At 40.8% G+C, this 18,781-nt stretch overlaps 1 protein-coding gene across 17 annotated transcripts in view; it reads left to right on the plus strand.

Annotated features, from left to right (window-relative positions):
• Positions 1 to 18,781, plus strand: part of PTPRK (protein tyrosine phosphatase receptor type K) — a 478,138-nt gene that overhangs the window by 86,812 nt on the left and 372,545 nt on the right. For all 17 annotated transcript variants that reach the window (XM_042475146.1, XM_042475067.1, XM_042475316.1 and 14 more), the window contains one exon: positions 16,239 to 16,361. In XM_042475146.1, coding sequence (XP_042331080.1) covers positions 16,239 to 16,361 — 123 coding nt within the window. The remainder of the gene's footprint in view (positions 1 to 16,238; positions 16,362 to 18,781) is intronic.

Genomic DNA, 18,781 nt, shown 5'->3' on the forward strand with positions numbered 1-18,781 from the left:
ATGCAAGATAATTTAATTTGATAATACAGTATTGAAACTGGCTGACTAGATTGCTTTTGATCAGAAAACTGAGCTCATTACGTGCACTGATGTAAACCTATTCTACAAGAAATAGAAACAAAATAGACATAAATGTAGAAGCTGTGTGATTAAAATTTAAAACCACACTGCCTATTTGCGTTATGCAAACTGTTAATGTCTTTCACTGTGCCCAGTATTATAAGGGTGTGAGACACAAATGAAAGGTAAACCACAGAGGACTTTTGAGTTCCAGTTCAGTTCTGTCACTGCTAATCAGGCTGTAGCAGAGCTTTTCCTTTGTAAGATGTTTTGCCAAGCCTGTCTCAAACATTTTCTACAATGTCTTTGACACCACACGGCTCTCCCTAGATCCCTAGAGATGTCACTAAATGTGAAATCAGCATAGAAGTGATGTTCATTGTATGCATATTATATCTGGTGCCATTTCTTCATTCAGTGAACTAGTCAATTACTAGAAAGGAAAAGAATCTATTCAGTCGTGATGCCCATAAATGTAGACATAGCAAAATAATATACCAAAGTGAATTCAGCATTGTTAGGGTTTCCAGATGCTTGTTATGATGGCAGTCACTGTGCCTTAAGTCCAAAGCACACTGCAGAAATGATCCTGTTTAAGACCGCTTTAACTGCCCTGGCTCAATGCTAGGGAATTCTGGGAATTGTAGTTTTGTGAGACATTTAGCTTTCTTTGTCAGAGAGCTCTGGTGCCACAACTACAATTTCCAGAATTCCTTAGCACTGAGCCAAGGGAGCTAAAGTGATCTCAAACTAGATTATTTCTGCAGTGTGTTTTGGATCTTAGGAGACCAGCTGGCAGATGTTAAGACCTGTTTTGTTTTTATTAGAACTTCTACATCCACAAACTGCAGACAGATCTGAAGACATGCAGTACCTCTGAGCACATTCTCAGCCCAGCTGAAAATCTACTCCATCATACTGCAAAGTCTTAATTTATGGCAGATGGATGGAGGTAACTTGTTTGATTTTGCTGTTGCTGGGAAATGGAAATTCTTTCTGATTTCATGCAAACCACCAAGACCTACCCACCAGATCATATTCTGATGTATCCAAAGCATTAGTAATATTGTGGGTAAAACAGAGGCACCTTTTATGTTATACACTTAAAAATCTATGTCTGTGTCTCAGGATTTCTGTTCAGTGTGTTGTACCTAGATTCTGCTTATTATTTTTCTGTTTCTTCATCCTTGTGTATAGGATTTCACATTTAAAAGGATAAAAATCCTGTGTTACTGATACAAGGCTTGATTTATGTCAGAGAGGGTGTACATATATGTTCACAGAAAGAGTGGACATATATGTGCACCCTCGCCAGATACTCTACCACTCAGTATTGGGCAATGCCTTTATTATAGGCCCAGGCAGTTTCCAACAGTTTGGCAACCAATTTATAGCTGCTGGAACTACCATTTTGTTGTTGTTTTAACTGCCGTTGAGTTGATCTCGACCCATGGCAACCCTGCTGATGAAACATCTCCAAGACCCTCTGTCCTCCACTGCTCTGCTCAACTCCTGAAAATTCATACTCGTGATCCTTTAATAGAGGCCATCCATCTTGCATATGGCCTTCCTCTCTTTCTACTTCCCTCTACCATTCCTAGAATTACTGTTTCTTCCAATGATTCATGCCTTCTCATGATGTGTCCAAAGTACGACAATCTGAGTTTTGTCACCTTGGCTTCTAGGGAGATTTCTGGCTTGATCTGCTCCAGAACCCATTTGTTTGTCTTTTTGGCTGTCCATTGAATCCGTCGCACTCTTCTGCAGCACCACATTTCGAATGAGTTGATTTTCCTCCTTGCCTGCTTCTTAACTGTCCAGCTCTCAGATCCATATATGGCAATAGGGAATACAATGGCTTGTATGATTCTAACTTTTGTGCTCAGTTGTATATCCTTGCATTTTAGGATCTTCTTTAGTTCTTATCCTTGCTATTCTTAATCTTTTTCAGATTCCCTGGCTGCAGTCTCCATTTCTATCAATATTTGAACCCAGATATGAGAATTCGTTTACTATTCTAGTTCTTTGTTGTCTTATTCTAATTTGTGTAGGTTCTCTGTGGGTCATTATTTTTGTTTTCTTTATGTTCAACAATAGGCCTGTCTTTTGCACTTTCTTCTTAGATCTTTCTTAGTAGTTATTTCAGGTCTTTGGGGTTTTCTGCTAATATTATAGTGTTGCTTGTATATCTCAGATTGTTCACATTCCTTCCTCCTATTTTCAGTCCTCTTTCTTCTGTGTCCAAGCCTGCATTTCTTACAATATGTTCTACATATAAGTTGAATAAGTAGAGTGATAAGATGCAGCTAGGGTTGCCATAACCCGGCGGCCCCCGTGCCAATCACGGTTTCGGGGGGGCCCTCCCGGTCCTGGTCCGGTTTGGGCCCCCACCCGTGCCTTGTTCCTGGTTTGGGGGCCTGCTCCAGCCATTGTCGCTGCCGCTAATGCGGCTGCTGTGGCGCCAACCCACCTCTTCCTCGGCGGCAGAAGCGCCGCCGCCCCCACGCCCCCACTGTGAGGGCTTGCGCGCCGCTCAGGCCTCAGTAGGGGCCATTGGCAGTGCGTGCGCCTGCCCCATTCCCTCCGCGCACGCGCCTGCCCCAATTCCCTCCGCGCGCGCGCACCAGCCATCATAAGGAGGAGGAGGAGGAGGAAGGAGCCGGTGCCTGAAGGCCAGGGCAGAATTGGGCCAGAGGAGGAGGAGGAGGAGGAGGAAAGCTGAGTCAGTGGCCATCAGGTCTGCCTTGGTATTTTGGGGTTTTTAAATTATATTTAAAAATATAAAATATTTTATTTATTTATTTTTTATTTATTATTGCTTTTTATTTTTTATTTTATTAATTTTTATTATTGCTTGTTTTTATTTTATTTCATTAATTTTATTATTGCTTGTTTTTGTTTTATTTTATTAATTTTTATTATTGTTTGTTTTTGTTTTATTTTATTAATTTTTATTATTGCTTGTTTATATTTTATTTTATTAATTTTTATTATTGCTTGTTTTATTTTATTTTATTAATTTTTATTATTGCTTGTTTTTGTTTTATTTTATTAATTTTTATTATTGCTTGTTTTTTATTTTATTACATTAATTTTTATTATCAAATATATACACTCCTGCCTTGTTTTTTATTTATTTTTTCATTATTTTTTATTATTAAATATATGCAAGTGCATTTTTTGTGTATTTATGGTGCTTTGAATGCTAACAAGTCTGCCTTTCTTGGCCAATTATAGTGGTGGTGGTGGTGGTGGTGGTGATGATGATGATGATGATGATGATGGTGGTGATATTGATATCAACAAGCCTCTGAGGCACGGCCAATGTAACTTGCTGTGATTTTTACAAACTCATGCGCAGTGAAGAAAAACCACAGTCCCTTGCCCAAGTACACACTTCTGAGAAGTAAAGTTGAACCCGAGGGCAAGTACATTTCAGCCATCTGTCTAAGAATAATGCCAAAATGTCCTCCATTTTGATCATGCCTAAAAACATGCATTTATATTAACATTTTTTGGAAAAAAAAACTCAATTTTTGCGCGTCCTCCATTTTTATAAAAATGTGTCCTACATTTGAAAATGTTGCCCTACATTTGTCCTACATTTTCCCGGTTTGGAGGTCCTCACTTATGGCAACCGTAGATGCAGCCTTGTTTGACTCCTTTGCCAAATGGGAACCATTCTGTTTCTCCATGTTCTGTTCTGACAGTAGCCTCTTGTCCTGAGTACAGATTCCTCATCAGTACTGTCAGATGTGTTGGCACGCCCATGTCTTTAAGGGCATTAAATAACCTTTTATAATCTTGCAGTCAAAGGCTACCATATGTTGCACCAGATTGCAAACAGGAAGCAGCTGGAAAGCTACTTCTAGTTTCTTGGAAACCTCCTTACCTCTCTGGTTTTGGCAGTTTGGGGGTCCTGCATCTCATTTTGGTCACAACACTGCTGTGGCCTCCAGGAGCAGAAAAATCATCTTTTTTTTGAAGTCTAGTTGAGAGCAGCATGTGGCCCTAGGGTGTCCTTTGCCTCCCCCTTCTTATTAGGACCACCAAAACGCCACAGACGTATGAAGATTCTGAGTTCTTCAGATGTCTCTGTGTGTCTCTGTGCATATCTCTGTGCCTATTATACATGTATAAATTAAACAATAGAAGAGGAAACTGATATTATGGCCATTGTGGGTCTGCCATTTTGCTAACTCCTAAGTGGGAGATTGCTGATTTAATGAAGGAGACTCAGATGAAAGGGGGTTACTGCTAGTACGGATACTCTATTACAGTTGGCCCTCCTTATACACGGATCTTTTATACACGGATTCAAGCAACCACGGCTTGAAAATATTCAAAAAAAGTATAAATTTCAAGTATCAAACCTTGATTTTTCCATTTTATATACCATTTTGCTATGCCAGTGTATTTAATGGGTCTTGAGCATACATGGATTTTGTTATTCACGGGGGTTCCTGGAACCAAACCCCAGCAGATAACAAGGGTCCACTGTACTAGCTAATCCGTCTCCCTGGATACAAGAAGGCTGACTGAAACTAAGGTATCTGTCCATTTCCTTTAATGAAGCTGGACAGATTTTTGCATTTTGTGCCTGTCTCCCCCCCATTTTTGTTACCATCTGGCCTGATGAAAAAAAATGGTATTGATGTTCTTACAACTACTTCTGTTTGTTCCCTTAAATTTATCTGTCAGTGTGCCTTCTTCATAAAGCTGCTATTGAGCCCCAGACAACTGAGCCTGAGTGCTGTACTTGCCTCTTCAAGTTCTATCATGATGTATGTAGCATGAGCCAGTTTACTTTGCCTGAAATTCCACTCAGAATAATCTTCACATGATCACATTTCAAACAAATTGAATTTAGCGTATTAATTAGGCTTGTATATTTAACATACCTTTAAGGAATGGGTGCTCATGTCTGCTAGTCCCAGTGTTGACCTCTTTGTACTCTGTATATAATTTCCCCCACACAATTGGAAATCTTTATTACTTGGATGGAATCCATGGACATACAGCTTCTTTTGCAGTTGTGTTTTGTACAAAATGTTGGGTGGTAGATTGCCATATTTAGTGGCATCATTGGGGAGGGGGTGTGGTTCGCAGCAGATGACACCCGAGAGGGAGGCCTTGTCTCCATGCTCCCCCATGCCATCCCCGCATACATTCCTCCATGCGCTGTCCCTGCACCATCTCTGTTCTCCACCCACTCACCCACCCATCCGTCACTCATCCCCTCTGCACTGTCTCCAGGCTCCTCTGCATGCCCTCCTATCCCCCCACGCCATCCTGGAGCAGGGTGCAGGGACACCACTGGCCGTACTGCTCACTTTGCAAACAGATATGCCAGTAGTAAGACTTCTACCTTCCTGAGAGCAGATCATTTCATTTTGTGATAGGGAAATGGGAATTTGCAATGTCTTAAGCACATGGAAGCTCAAAGAGGAAAGGAAGAAGGAAATCCATTTTCTTTGAATCTAATGAGCAGGTGTAATTTTCAGTTACCATGTCTTTTATGATTGGCTGAATTGATTGCATACGACTGTTTGTTCTGTAATTATTCCTGGACATATCTAGTGTAGAATCTCATAAATCTAATCAGACTGTTTCCCATTTCTAAGATATATGATAATGTAATGTCAGTGTTTTTTCCAGTTACTTCAAGTATAATCATTTGACAGGTTAAAAGATAATTGATAATGGTTGAAACTACATCACAAGAACAATATACAACCTTTGATATTTCCCATTTCTTTGTGTTAATTGCGCCTCCCAGATTTGTCTACAAAGAACACTTCAGAATGAGTTTAATTTGCATTAATTTAAGTAATGTTTGGTATTTCATAAATAGCAGGATTATTTTTAACCGCAACTGCAAATGAAGAATTGACGTTGGCTTGAAATAAAATATGTACCAGATATGCCATGTCACATCTAATTTGTATTGTTAATTCCTGTTTTAGCTGGCATTTTGCCTGGGTTTCCAGATGAATCTTGACATTGCTTATTTAGTTGACTGGTTGTCAGTTGGACCAGAGAGAAAGAATGTGGGGCTTCCAGATGGCAGACACATTTCCACCACCTTTCACCTTTGATTGTGTTGACAAAGATTGGTAAGGGGTGCAGTCCAACAACTTCTGGAGGACACACACTCCCCAGTCCCTAGTCTATTCTTAAGGCTGTTGAATGAAGAAAGAAATAGTTGATTCCACCATTTGTGAAAATATAAAATCCAACCATTACCTGGATCATTCTGTCTCAGTGTTTAAGTGAAATGCACATCTTCCTTGGTAGTAGTGCTCTAGTATTGTTGTTGTAACTTCATTATTTACTCAGGTAAGCTAGATTGCTGCTGTTAAACCACCACCTCCTGTTCTAGCCAAAAATCAGAGTGAATTCTTGCTATCCTCTTACCTAGTATACTCAGGATATGTGGACTACTGATGTTTAAGAAATACAGTCAGTCATAATGATGCATGTTTCCTTAATTATGTATTGTTTACTGTTACATGATTTTTTTTTCTACTGAAAATCATCTGGAAGGAGAGAGCTGAAATCTCTGTTGACTGCCCATGCCATGTTCTGTCTCTCTTCTTTTCTTCTTAGAGCAGGAAAGGAAAGCCTTTGCGTTTCAGGTTCTTTTGGATTACAGTTTTTATAATCCACCATTCTTAGTGAGACTAAAGAGACTTGTAGGGCAAAAGATCTCAGGGGTGAAAGTTTCATTTAGGATGGCTTAGATTAAAAGTATATGAAGTAAAGTTTTGGTTGGCATCCAGTGATTGGTTTTTAAGGTATGTACAAGCACCTGCACATTACCGGGGAAGTATTGTAATTTTGGTTGCACATTCTTAATAAAGCCTGCTAATAAAAGCTCATATTTGTTTCAAAAGGAGTTTGCCAAAAATAGATGAGTATGCTAAGTGTAGATAAAAGTGTCCACTGGTAAACAGAACAAGTTAAGCAGTTCTCTACTGACTGTAATATTCAACTTGCTTCAGCTTTTCCAAGTGATTTTGTCTTACACAACATCATTTGGGCAAGAGATATTCATGTGTCCGATGACTTAAAAGCACACACACACACACACACGCATAGGAAGATACGAATCTGATGCAGAGGGAATGATTCACTCCTAAGATTAGACTGGTGCATAATGTATAGCACCTCTAGAAAAGCAATTAATGTGAATAAAATTATCCTAACTTGTAGTATTTTCTGTGCAACAGTGGCCACCTTCACTAGATTCCATAGAATTAGTACCCTAGATACTAATGAATGCAGCAGACAATAATTTCACTTAAATCCTCATTTATTCTTTTTAGAGTCAACCTATGTGCCCTTTTCTTTGGTCTCATTTGCTTGTTGAATGTATCATATGAAGACAAAGAATTGATTCTACATGGGATTTTGAAGTGGAAATTTTGACTGGGTTCATTCTTGTGCTGTAAGAGCAAAAATGTAGAAAACAGAACAAACCTTCTCAGTGCAACATTACAAGGTTTTGTTGTTGTTGTTACATTATTGTGCCAGAAAGATTTAAGAATGTTTTTGTGGGTTTTTTGTTTGTTTGTTAATGTGCATGTTTTAAAACTGTGATAAACATTATCTAGGTTCTTGCATGGACTGTTAAAAAGGTAGTAGATTTGGCTTAGTTTGTCTTGTGTGTTTGTGTGTGTGTGTACCCCATCCCCTGCTTTAACTGCAGAGAGAGAGAGAGAGAGAAAGAGAGAGAGAGAGAGAGAGAGAGAGAGAGAGAATGCTATTTCTGCAAGAACTAATGTTTGTGCAAATTATTGAAAGTAAAATGAGAGGAAAAGCACTTAGTCCCTCATTCTTTCACTGGAGGTGAGAATTCTCTTGGGAATTTTCAGAATCCTCTATAGGCTGACTTTCCAGGTCAGGACAGCATGTCTACATTAAAATTGAGTCAATGGTAAGATTTTATTTTACATTTCTAATGAAAATCACAATTATAAAAGCATAAAAGGCTGATTTTTACCAGCTCCCGATTTGCTTGGGGGGGGGGGGAATAGAAGACACCTCTATCCCCAAATCACTGTGCTCAGCAGGTGCCACATCTCCACAGCCCTGCAATCCAAGGAGTAGCAGCACATCCCAGACCCCACCAATCAAGAGGCGGCCCAAAGTCACATGACCCCCTTTGGGTTATGCCTTGGCGGAGGGGGATTTGGAGAAGAAGAAACTATGCCCCAAGACTTGGACTGGTGTAATGGCATGCCCACAACCAAAATGGCCACTGCACCTTTGTGTGCCAGTATTGTGGGAGGGAAAACAAACCCATGCATGGCCCCTCCTTGTCATGGCACAGTTTTCTGTGGGAGAACGGGGCCTTGGAAAGGAGCCTGCCCAGCCACACACACTCTGCCCCTACTTTCCGTAGCCTCTGGGTGCCCTTGGGGAGGGTGCTGCATGCCAGAGAGGGCATGTGTGCCACAGGTTTGCCAACATGGCCATAATCTGTTTTGCTTTTGCTTTCCCTATTACTATGGACTGTGATGGACATTCAGTTAGTGGTACCATATTTGAAGATAATGTACTTAAACTTTATATCCTAATTGTAGAATGCATCATATTTGGAACAAATACATTTTTAAAAATCTCTAATGGGTTTATACTAATATTTTAAGTAATTAGTATACAAATGGTACTAGTTTTGGATAGCTTTTTTAAAAAAACCTTTTTATTTTACTTGGGATGCTGCACCATAGCTGATTATTTGAAAAGGAAGGAGATTCAGAATGGTAGTTTAGAAAATTTAGTTAAAATATATGTCTCCTCAGGTTTGCTGGCTTTGTAGAGCTGAATTGTAAAACTCTGAAGTTATTAGTTACCACTGATCAGAATATGGGCCTCTGAAATTAATAGGTCCTATGAAAGAGAGTGATTAGGAACATTCATCTTCCAAATGAGTTCATGTGAGATCCATTGGTACTTAGTATTTATATACTTGAGGGCACTTGTGCCATTAAAAGGGGTAATGGTTGCCCTTAGGGCATGTGTGTTAAAGCTATCTGTCACTTTCCTATTGTGACAATGAACAGGATAACATAGCTTAAAGGAATAGTGCTGGTTGATTATCAGTTTTTCTACAGAAATTGAAAGTTTTGACTGTAAAATGGTCATAGTCTTATTGTAATCTAGCAAAGGATGAGAGTTGAACATAGAGGCTTGTTATGGCAGATGCTGATTAGAAAGGTTTCTTGATAAGAACAATATTGTAACTTTTACATGCTTTTAATGTTTCCTGGTTTGTGCCCCCTCCCTGCTTCTTTCCATTCTGTAATCTGTCTGCCATCCTTGACAGTTGCTCTGACATACCAATCAACTCAGCCCAGAACATTGCTCTTTGTTTTTGTTTGACAATCTAAAGTGATACATAAATGACTAATATATAAAAAGACTTCACTCAGGTGGAAATAGAACTTATTTCAAATGCTTTAGCAAAGAGCCCAGCATTGTCAGAGATACTAAAGGCTGATCAACTATGAAAGAGCATCCAGTTCCTTTACATCTTTTCCCATACTTTCCTAATTAATTGATTTTTTTCACCCCACTTATTGCCAAAACATTAGGAACAGAAGTGGATGGACTGGAGTCAGAGCAGCTCATGCAATGAAGAATCACTTGCTCAAATTTAAGATGCCACAAGACTTTTGCTGCAGACCAGCATGATTGGTCTATATAGCCCCCTCAGAACTTATCTAGTTTTCATTAGAACAAGAGTGTAAATTGTCACTTACCTTGTTCTTGCACACAAGACTGTAGAAGTTCAAAACTTTTCTCCCCACTGGGCAGGATTGTGAGAATTTGAGCACATTTTTGATTGGATTGATTTGGGGTTGGGGCATTTGGAAACTTTATTTATTTATTTGCACAAATTCTGTTTATGATTTTTTTTGTGGGGAGAAATGAGAGAAAGCCCATGGCAGCTAGCTTTTTTGTAAAAATGAATTTTTGCAGTGTGTTAAGACACCCTTTTCTTACTTAGGATGAGAAAAATTGCAGGTATTCCTGACATCCTGAGCTTAGATATGCATACCAATGTTTTCAACCCTTCTAATAAATATGAATGAAACATTAGTGATCAGGCTGGTAAAGGCTTGTCACATTCTTACTTACTCCCAAGATCTCAGTCTCATTTTAGAGCTCCTTGAGTATTGCTTTAATTGTGTTTAGAAAGCATGTGACTGTGACAAAAATTGTAGGTAAGGGATAACCTTTGGCTTTCTGATGGTGTGTGACATTGACCCAACACATTTTTCTGAACTGGAATGAAGTGTGCAAGTCCAAAATATCTTGAGGACTAAACATGGAGAACTGTTGGATTAGACAGATGCTCTGGGGTTGCTGATTATAATATTCTTTGCACGTGGTGTATTGTTAACAATAATGTTAATGTCAGTTCCACTTATGCTATGTGTTGCAGCAAAGAATCAGATCCACATGGGAAAACACTGAAGTGATCATTACTTGTTTTATTGACCCAGCTAATGGATACCAACCCTGCAGTAAGCTGGTGTTGCAGTAAACTAATAAGCATTGGTGCAAATTTTGTACTTCATTTAATGTAGATATTTTTCACAGTGTTTTTACTTAATAAATATCAGCATGTAGATATGAAGCAGATATAAGCACAAACTAGGGTATCCAGGTTGGATATGGGATGGGACTCCTGAAATATGAATCCTCAAGAGATTCTGCATGAAAGTTTTAGTGACAAGAACAAACTTGGGTGCTTGCTCCATGTTCACTCCTTCCCTTCTCTCCACTAGGGAGGCAAGACCCATGTTGGAAGAGGAATGTAAAAGAAGACAGGTAGCTTTGTATAAGTTGACATAATATTGTGGTATCTCCTTCTTCTCCAGGTTTTGCTGAGGTATAGCTACAGGAGCCCCATCTCGTATCTAGCCTGACAACCCTAATGTGAACACAGAAAGCTATTTTGAGTCACACTGATCTGTCAAGCCTGGTATTGTCTCTTCCACCTGAATCCCAGGCTAAGGTCTTTCCCATCACTTGCTATCTGAATATTGACTGATGATGGCCAGGATTATGAATTTGGGACTTTATAGTATGTGTAATTGACTACAAGGCATTGTGGGACCTAAGTCTCCCATTGAACCTGGTAGAAATAAAGCAGCACCAACAAAAATCTTGATGCTGGTCTTTTGGTGAACTAGCTGTGTAATTATGCATCATATGAAACTGACATATTTGTCAGATTGATGAAGAGTGTATTGTATGAACACTTGGACAGTGTGGCTTTTATCTTTCTTAACAGCATTTTAAAGGTTTCTTTTACATTTTTTAGTAAGGCTTCAAGGCCAGCATTTATAGCATTTTATACGAATAGTATAATTGGTTAATTTAAAATATTTCTTTTTATTTAAAATTTTTCAAATAAATTTTCATATAGACAGTTTTGAAATTCTTTTTGTGTACTTTACAAGATAGTGACAGGATGTGCTTTTCTTATATTTCTTTTTATTATTTATATGATATGGAAATGAATGTTTAAATCTTAAAGAGCATCTACTTTTTACTCCAGGTATAAAACAATTCAGATTACGCATATTACTACTGAATGCTCAGATTGTTGGCAGTGCATTTTAATAGAACATTTTTGCTTTTCAAAAAGGGGTGTAGTTTGTTACTGCTTCCTAGTAATTTAAAAAATAACAACCAGAAATGTTTCATAACAATTTGGCGTTTTTCAGACTTTAAGATAGTAGCCTGTTGAAGGATGTTCTGTGAAATACATGGCTAATCAGTTCTTAAAAATTCTTTTAAGAGCATGTATATATTGGATGGTCAGAAATGTGAAGTGAACAAATCAATTGTGGTAATACTTTCCTGGGAGCACATTCTTTTGTAGTCTTAAAAATTTGATTCTTGTCTTGTGGCAGTGGGTTATAAATGGCTCTTGATATCAGTAGGCACAGTGCATGATCACAGCCAGCCATTTTCTTTGAGATTATCACAGATTATCGTTCCTGATCTTGCCTTTCATTTTCAAAGCTAAGCAGAAAAGCCAAGGATTTCTGAGTATAGGTTGCAGTAACAGCTGCTGCAAAGTTCATAACATGGCTGACATCTGTTGCCCCTGTGAGGAATTTGTGGTCTTAGTAACATAGGAAGATGCCTACAAAATCAGACTATTTTCCCACCTGGCCAGCACTTCATTTCTGGCTGGGTATAGGCCTCTCCAGTGTCAGAGACCTTTACCTTTATGTTCTGGCTTGCGCTTTTTAACTGAAGAGACCCTGGCTTTTAGAGGTGGTTCCCTTTATTTCATTCTAACATGCAACCCATGTGTTCTACCACTAAGTGCTCCTTGATAGGCCTGTTATTTTGTAATCATTCTTTGTCTCTTGTGGAAGTTTGTGGGAGGTTAGCTCCCCCGTGTTTTCCCCCCATTGTTTCTTGCATCTTTTTTTCTTACCAGAGAAAATCTAATAAGGAAAAAATGCACAGAGTAAATGGTAGCAGCCACATGTCTAGGTACACCCAGAAGTTCCTTCCTGGTTCACTGTCATTCTCCTCTTGACTGAGTGGAATACCTCATGTCTTTCGGAAGAAGCCTTATTTTTCTGATCACCTTGATTCTGGGCCTGAACAGACAGGCCAAAAAAAAGCTGCTCCGGGTCCCTTTGGAGGTATGCTGTTTAAACGACACACACATCTTAAGAGACCAGAAACTGCACCAAAGTTGCACTCTAGTTCTTAGGACTAGAGCGTGGCTTTGGCGTGGCTTTGGCGTGGCTTCTGGCCTCTTAGGATGCATGCAGCATTTAAACAGCATACCTCCAAAGGGACCCGAAGCAGCTTTATTTTGGCCTGTCTGTTCAGGCCCTCTGTTGTCAAAACTGATTACATCTCACTTTTGGGGAGAAAGTATGGCTTATGCAACACTTCCATCATGCTCCAGTGCCTGGAGGAAGGGAGGAGTAGAGGAGCTGTACCTTGCTTTCCAGTAGCCTGCTCTTCTTTTCCAGAAGAAGTATCGTACCATATATTCCATCTGATTTTCATCCCAACAGTTGATGTGCATCTTGAGCAAGCTCTATGTTAGGGTGCACAGGAGGAAGATCAGATACTCATGGTGCGTATCTTGGCGATTGGAAGTAGACTAGCAAGCATTCAGAACTAATAATAATAATAATATGTTTATTTATAAAACAGCTATTCCAAATAGATCATAGCGGTGTACAAGAAAATTATATAACAGTACAAGAAAAATCTACAATTATACACTGTATCTTCAGGCCAGCCCCTGATGACGCTGGGCCGGCCTGCTCTCTCCCTCAACGGCCGAAAGATGACAGTTATGGAGGGAGGGCACTCTGTCTTCAGGCCAGCCCCTGATGACGCTGGGCCGGCCTGCTCTCTTCCCTCACGGCCGAAAGATGACGTTATGGAGGGAGGGCACTCTGTCTTCAGGCCAGCCCCTGATGACGCCGGGCCGGCCTGCTCTCTCCTCAACGGCCGAAAATGACAGTTATGGAGGGAGGGCACTCTGTCTTCAGGCCAGCCCCTGATGACGCTGGGCCGGCCTGCTCTCTCCCTCAACGGCCGAAAGATGACAGTTATGGAGGGAGGGCACTCTGTCTTCAGGCCAGCCCCTGATGACGCGGGCCGGCCTGCTCTCTCCCTCAACGGCCGAAAGATGACAGTTATGGAGGGGGCACTCTGTCTTCAGGCCAGCCCCTGATGACGCGGGCCGGCCTGCTCTCTCTCACGGCCGAAAGATGACAGTTATGGAGGGAGGGCATCGCTTCAGGCCGCCCCTGATGACGCTGGGCGGCCTGCCTGCTCTCTCCCTCAACGGCCGAAAGATGACAGTTATGGAGGGAGGGCACTCTGTCTTCAGGCCAGCCCCTGATGACGTGCCGGCCTGCTCTCTCCCTCACGGCCGAAAGATGACAGTTATGGAGGGAGGGCACTCTGTCTTCAGGCCAGCCCTGATGACGCCGGGCCGGCCTGCTCTCTCCTCAACGGCCGAAAGATGACAGTTATGGAGGGAGGGCACTCTGTCTTCAGGCCAGCCCCTGATGACGCCGGGCCGCCTGCTCTCTCTCAACGGCCGAAAGATGACAGTTATGGAGGGAGGGCACTCTGTCTTCAGGCCAGCCCCTGATGACGCTGGGCCGGCCTGCTCAGAACTGTCATTGTTTAACAATGACAGCAAGAAAACAACATCTTCCCACTCTAAATTACAGTGGACCTTTGCTATCCCCTGGGGTTTGGTTCCAGGACCCCCATGGATACCAAAATATGTGGATGCTTAAGTCCCGTTAAATGCAGTGGCACAGTAAAAATGGTGTCTCTTATAGAAAATGGCAAAATCAAAGTTTGCTTTTTCGAATTTATTTATATATTTGAATATTTTCAATCACTGGATGGTTGAAGGTGTGGATAAAGAAGCCGTGGATAAGGAGGTCCAACTGTATATTGCTGAAGTGAATAATGCTTGGGGCAGGAGTAGGTGGATTGTAAGTTCTCTTTTTATTCTGGTACTCAGTTTTTTCTTCTTTTACCTCAAGAACTACTAGTTTTCTGGAAGTTTTACTTCTTCAATAATTCTTGTAGTAAAAGATTTAAAAATGAAATAGAGTTAAAAATTGAAACCAATGATTTTTGTCTCCCATCCCATCCAGGTCGCTTCCCCCCCCCTTTTTTTTTTTTGGGCTGTTCTTAGAGTTGTCCTTGAAATTCATGTTGCCTTGACAGTGGAGATTCTATCAAGATATCACACCCATTTCTACAACCTTGGTAATTAGCATTTAGCTTTGTGCCCTCTCTCTCCCCCCCTCTCTCTTGGTGATAGGTTGATTTTAATAAACCAAGAGCACTAAGTGAAGATTTTATTAATGAAAATATTAGTATATTTCATTCTATATTTCTCTTTACATTTTCTGAATGCCAATTTTAATTCACTTCTAAGAATGGAGTAGGCTGTGGTACCTTTAGTCTTTATCCTTAATTCTAACTCAATTTATATCCTTCACTATTTCATATACTCCTTCAGCTAAATAAATAGTAAGTTACATTCCTCTTGGGCTTGAGTGGCTTGGGCTTGTGATTTCTGGCACAGAGTTGAGGGAATTTGTTTCCAGCAGAGCTATGGTAAGGAAATAATGGTAATAGATGGAATTATTGCAATTTAAAAAAAAACACCAAGGCATGGGAAATCAGAAAATGTTTTGAATGAACTGTGAGAACATGGTGGTACTATTCATTACCTTAAAAGAACCTTCTGGATAAAATCATATGCATGCCTTATTAGCCCTCTTCACCTGAATAAGCTCCAGTGGCACATTTATGTGAATCAAGATGATGGAGTCGGGGGCAGTTGCCACTGTGTGGCTAGTAGCTTCTCAGCTATGGTTGTTCTGCAGATATTCCAGTAGCCATTCCAATCATAGTGTGGATGTTGGAGATGTTTTCATGTCCTCTTGTGTTGCAGACTAGGGACTAAAATTTATTTGGGGATTGGGTACAAAATAGACCAGAGCTTGTGTGGCTGATTCCTCTGAATACTTGCACAACTTTGCTTTCTCTCTCTCCATGGAGTCTGCCTTGTGAATATCCAACTAGTCTAGCCCTTGCCTCTTGGTTGACCTGAAACAGAGCAGGTGAATAGTTGGGGGTCTAGGAATATCCAATCCAGGCTAGATCTGGAATTGTACTTCATGTTTGCCTCTTGAGTCCCAGGTCTCATGCAAGTAGTGGCATTGCTGCTGCTAGTTTTGCTTCCCTTGATACTTGTGGTTTCATCGGTTCTCCTGTGTAACTAACCTGATCATGACATCAATGTAGTGGTGCTCTAGAGAGTAATGCTAGCAGCTGGATTCTGAAGGAGCACTTCTCCCACACCCAGGACAGGCAATGTGTGTGTGAGAGAAAGAAAGGTGATTTTTAAAGTCCTAATGCCAACTGCAGGAGGTAGCTGACAGCAAACTGGACAGCAATGTATTGCATATAGCGGGGTGGCAGTTTTCATTGGTGGAACATATTGTTACTCTCACTGGTGGGACACAAAGATAGACCACTCCAGCAGATCTCAGTCCATGGGATGTAAATATGCATTCAGTGACACAATCTATATTTTGAAGGGATAATTTATTTTCCCCTCCCTTTCTTTCTTTTAGGAGGTTGCACATTTGATGATGGTCCAGGACCCTGTGATTACCATCAAGACCCATACGATGACTTTGACTGGGTTCATGTTAGTGCTCAGGAGCCCCACTACCTGCCACCTGAAATGCCTCCTGGTAAGAGTTGCTACACTGATTTAGACCTGAACACATTATTTCTCTGATTGAGTGAGTTTGCAGAGTTCTTTGAAACTCACTTGAAAGCTGTTACTCTTGACATAGAAGATTTTCATACCTGGCTGCACTGCTGCTAAAGCGTCCTCCAAATGTCCCTAAAAGGGGAAAGAAGCTCCTGTGTCTGAAAGCCAGGCACGCTGCCTTAATTGCCAAAGAAATGTGGCTCCCTCTTAGCATCCCTGAATCGTTCCTGGGGAGCGGAATTCCTCTGAATGCAAAGTTTGCATTCATAGGAAATCTGCTCCCCGTGAGACGATTCAGGGATGCTGAGGGACCCACATTTTCATAGCGATTCAGGAAATGTGCCTTGCTTTCAGACACAGGTGCTTCCTTTCCCTTTTAGGGATGTTTGGAGGACGTTTTAGCAGTGATGCAGCCTGGAATGAAAAACTTCATAGCTTGAAGGCATGCCACGGTTGTGGTAAAACTTGCGTATAAATGAAACACTAATTAAATTAAATACATGTAAGTTCCTCTGTGTATCACTCCCCAGTTTCATGGAATTTGTATTAAAACATTAAAATAAAATAAGAATAAGATTGAGTACCTGAAATGTAAAAAAACTACCCCAAACATTCTGATGAATCAGCATAGCAAATACGACAGTATGCTGCAAGCTGTGTTTCAGATTTTGTCCAGAGTCATGAATTTACTTTTAAGGGACTACCTGTCCACCTCACTTCTCCTTCTGTGATATAATAATCATGATATAATTGTCGGGTTTTCAAGGGTTAAAGTCAGCACACTGGGAAATGCTTAGATGTGTGTGTGTGGCTGACCATGAGCATCTAGACTGGGAAGGACAGGGCTGATCAAGCACAGCTGATGCTCATAGCCTTAAGGACACTTTGGTGCCTGTGTGCAGTTGTGCCTGGCTGATGAAATACCTGGCTGGATTGCAAAGGGGAACACTTTTGGATGTAACACAGGAACTCACTGAGTTTGGGAGACCACATGGTCTGAAGGCTATATAAACTCAGGGGTTTCCAGTAATTGCTTGTGGGTTGTAGTGGGAGTTTGATATTCGTTTGAGAGATCTGTATTATAGCACTGTAAATAAAGCACTTCGGGAGACTTGGCTTGTCTGGTCGTTTATCAGCTGAAGCCTGGCATCGGTTGCTGTGTGTCCCCGGAGGTTCCTGCATTTCTTCAGTTCCTGGAAGACATCCAGCTGCTGTTATCTCTACTGGGAATTGGAACCACGTTTCTGAATTTGCCAGCTTACTCTGCCATACAGCCAACATTGGCTACAGGGCTCAAATGAGTTGCTGACAATGATAACTTTTACAGGTTTTGGAAGCATTGTTTAAGGGAAAAACATTCCATTGATAATATGTATAAAGCAACGGTATGCCACTGCATTGTTTATTGTATTCCCAAAATTCAGATGTGAATGCTATTGCTTACGTGGCAAACATGGCCCCATCCTCTTAAAAGAGAGAGGTATTGGCAAGTTTGGGAGAATATCAGAGTATGAAGCAAAATCTTTTTGGGAGGGAAATCCACTTGAAACAGAAGTGAGGTTTGAGTGTGATCAGGCTACAAGATGTTGACTGCCTAGGTTTGGGTGGGGAATGGAATAGCTGGGATACTGAACAGGAACTTTCCATGTTGCAAACTCTTGGGCCCTGTCACAATTCAGGATTATGGCTCTATGATTTTGCTTTAATTGACATGGCTGTATCCTATGGAATCTTGGAATTTGTACTTTGTTAAGAGGGACTAGAGGTCTCTGAACCAAGAATTCAATATACCACTACCTACACTACAAATGCTACGAATCCAGAAGATTGAACCATGGTAAGTGTGAAGGGGCCTTTGATATAGGTGCCATAGGTAATTATAATTACAGTGTGCCCAGTCAAGGGAAGGGGTGATCTTTGTGAGAGCAAAAGAAACATTCCTAGAGAGGCATTTACACAAGAATCCTATCTACATTCTTCATTGTTATTGTTGTGTGCCTTCAAGTCCTTTCCGACATCTGGTGACCCTAAGGTGATCCCTATCATGGGGTTTTCTTGGTAAGATTTCTTCAGAGGAGGTTTGTTATTGCCTTCCCCTGAGGCTGAGAGCATGTGACTTAGTCAACGTTACCCAGTGTCAATCAGACCCTGGTCTCTAGAGTCATAGTTTAACACTCAAACCACTAAACTACACTACACTGGCACTCACTACAGTGGTAGAATTGCCTATTTATATTCAATTCAACTCTAATACATATGTTCTGTAGATACAGTAGGCTGAATTCAGGACCTGCCATCTTTTGGTGAAAAGTATAAGGTCTAACATCCAAAACACACTGCAGAAATAATTCTTTTTGACACGGCTTTAACTGCTCTGGCTCATTGCTAGGGGATTCT

Source organism: Sceloporus undulatus, chromosome 1 (genome assembly GCF_019175285.1).
Source record: "Sceloporus undulatus isolate JIND9_A2432 ecotype Alabama chromosome 1, SceUnd_v1.1, whole genome shotgun sequence".
In the NCBI taxonomy this organism is placed as follows: domain Eukaryota; kingdom Metazoa; phylum Chordata; class Lepidosauria; order Squamata; family Phrynosomatidae; genus Sceloporus; species Sceloporus undulatus.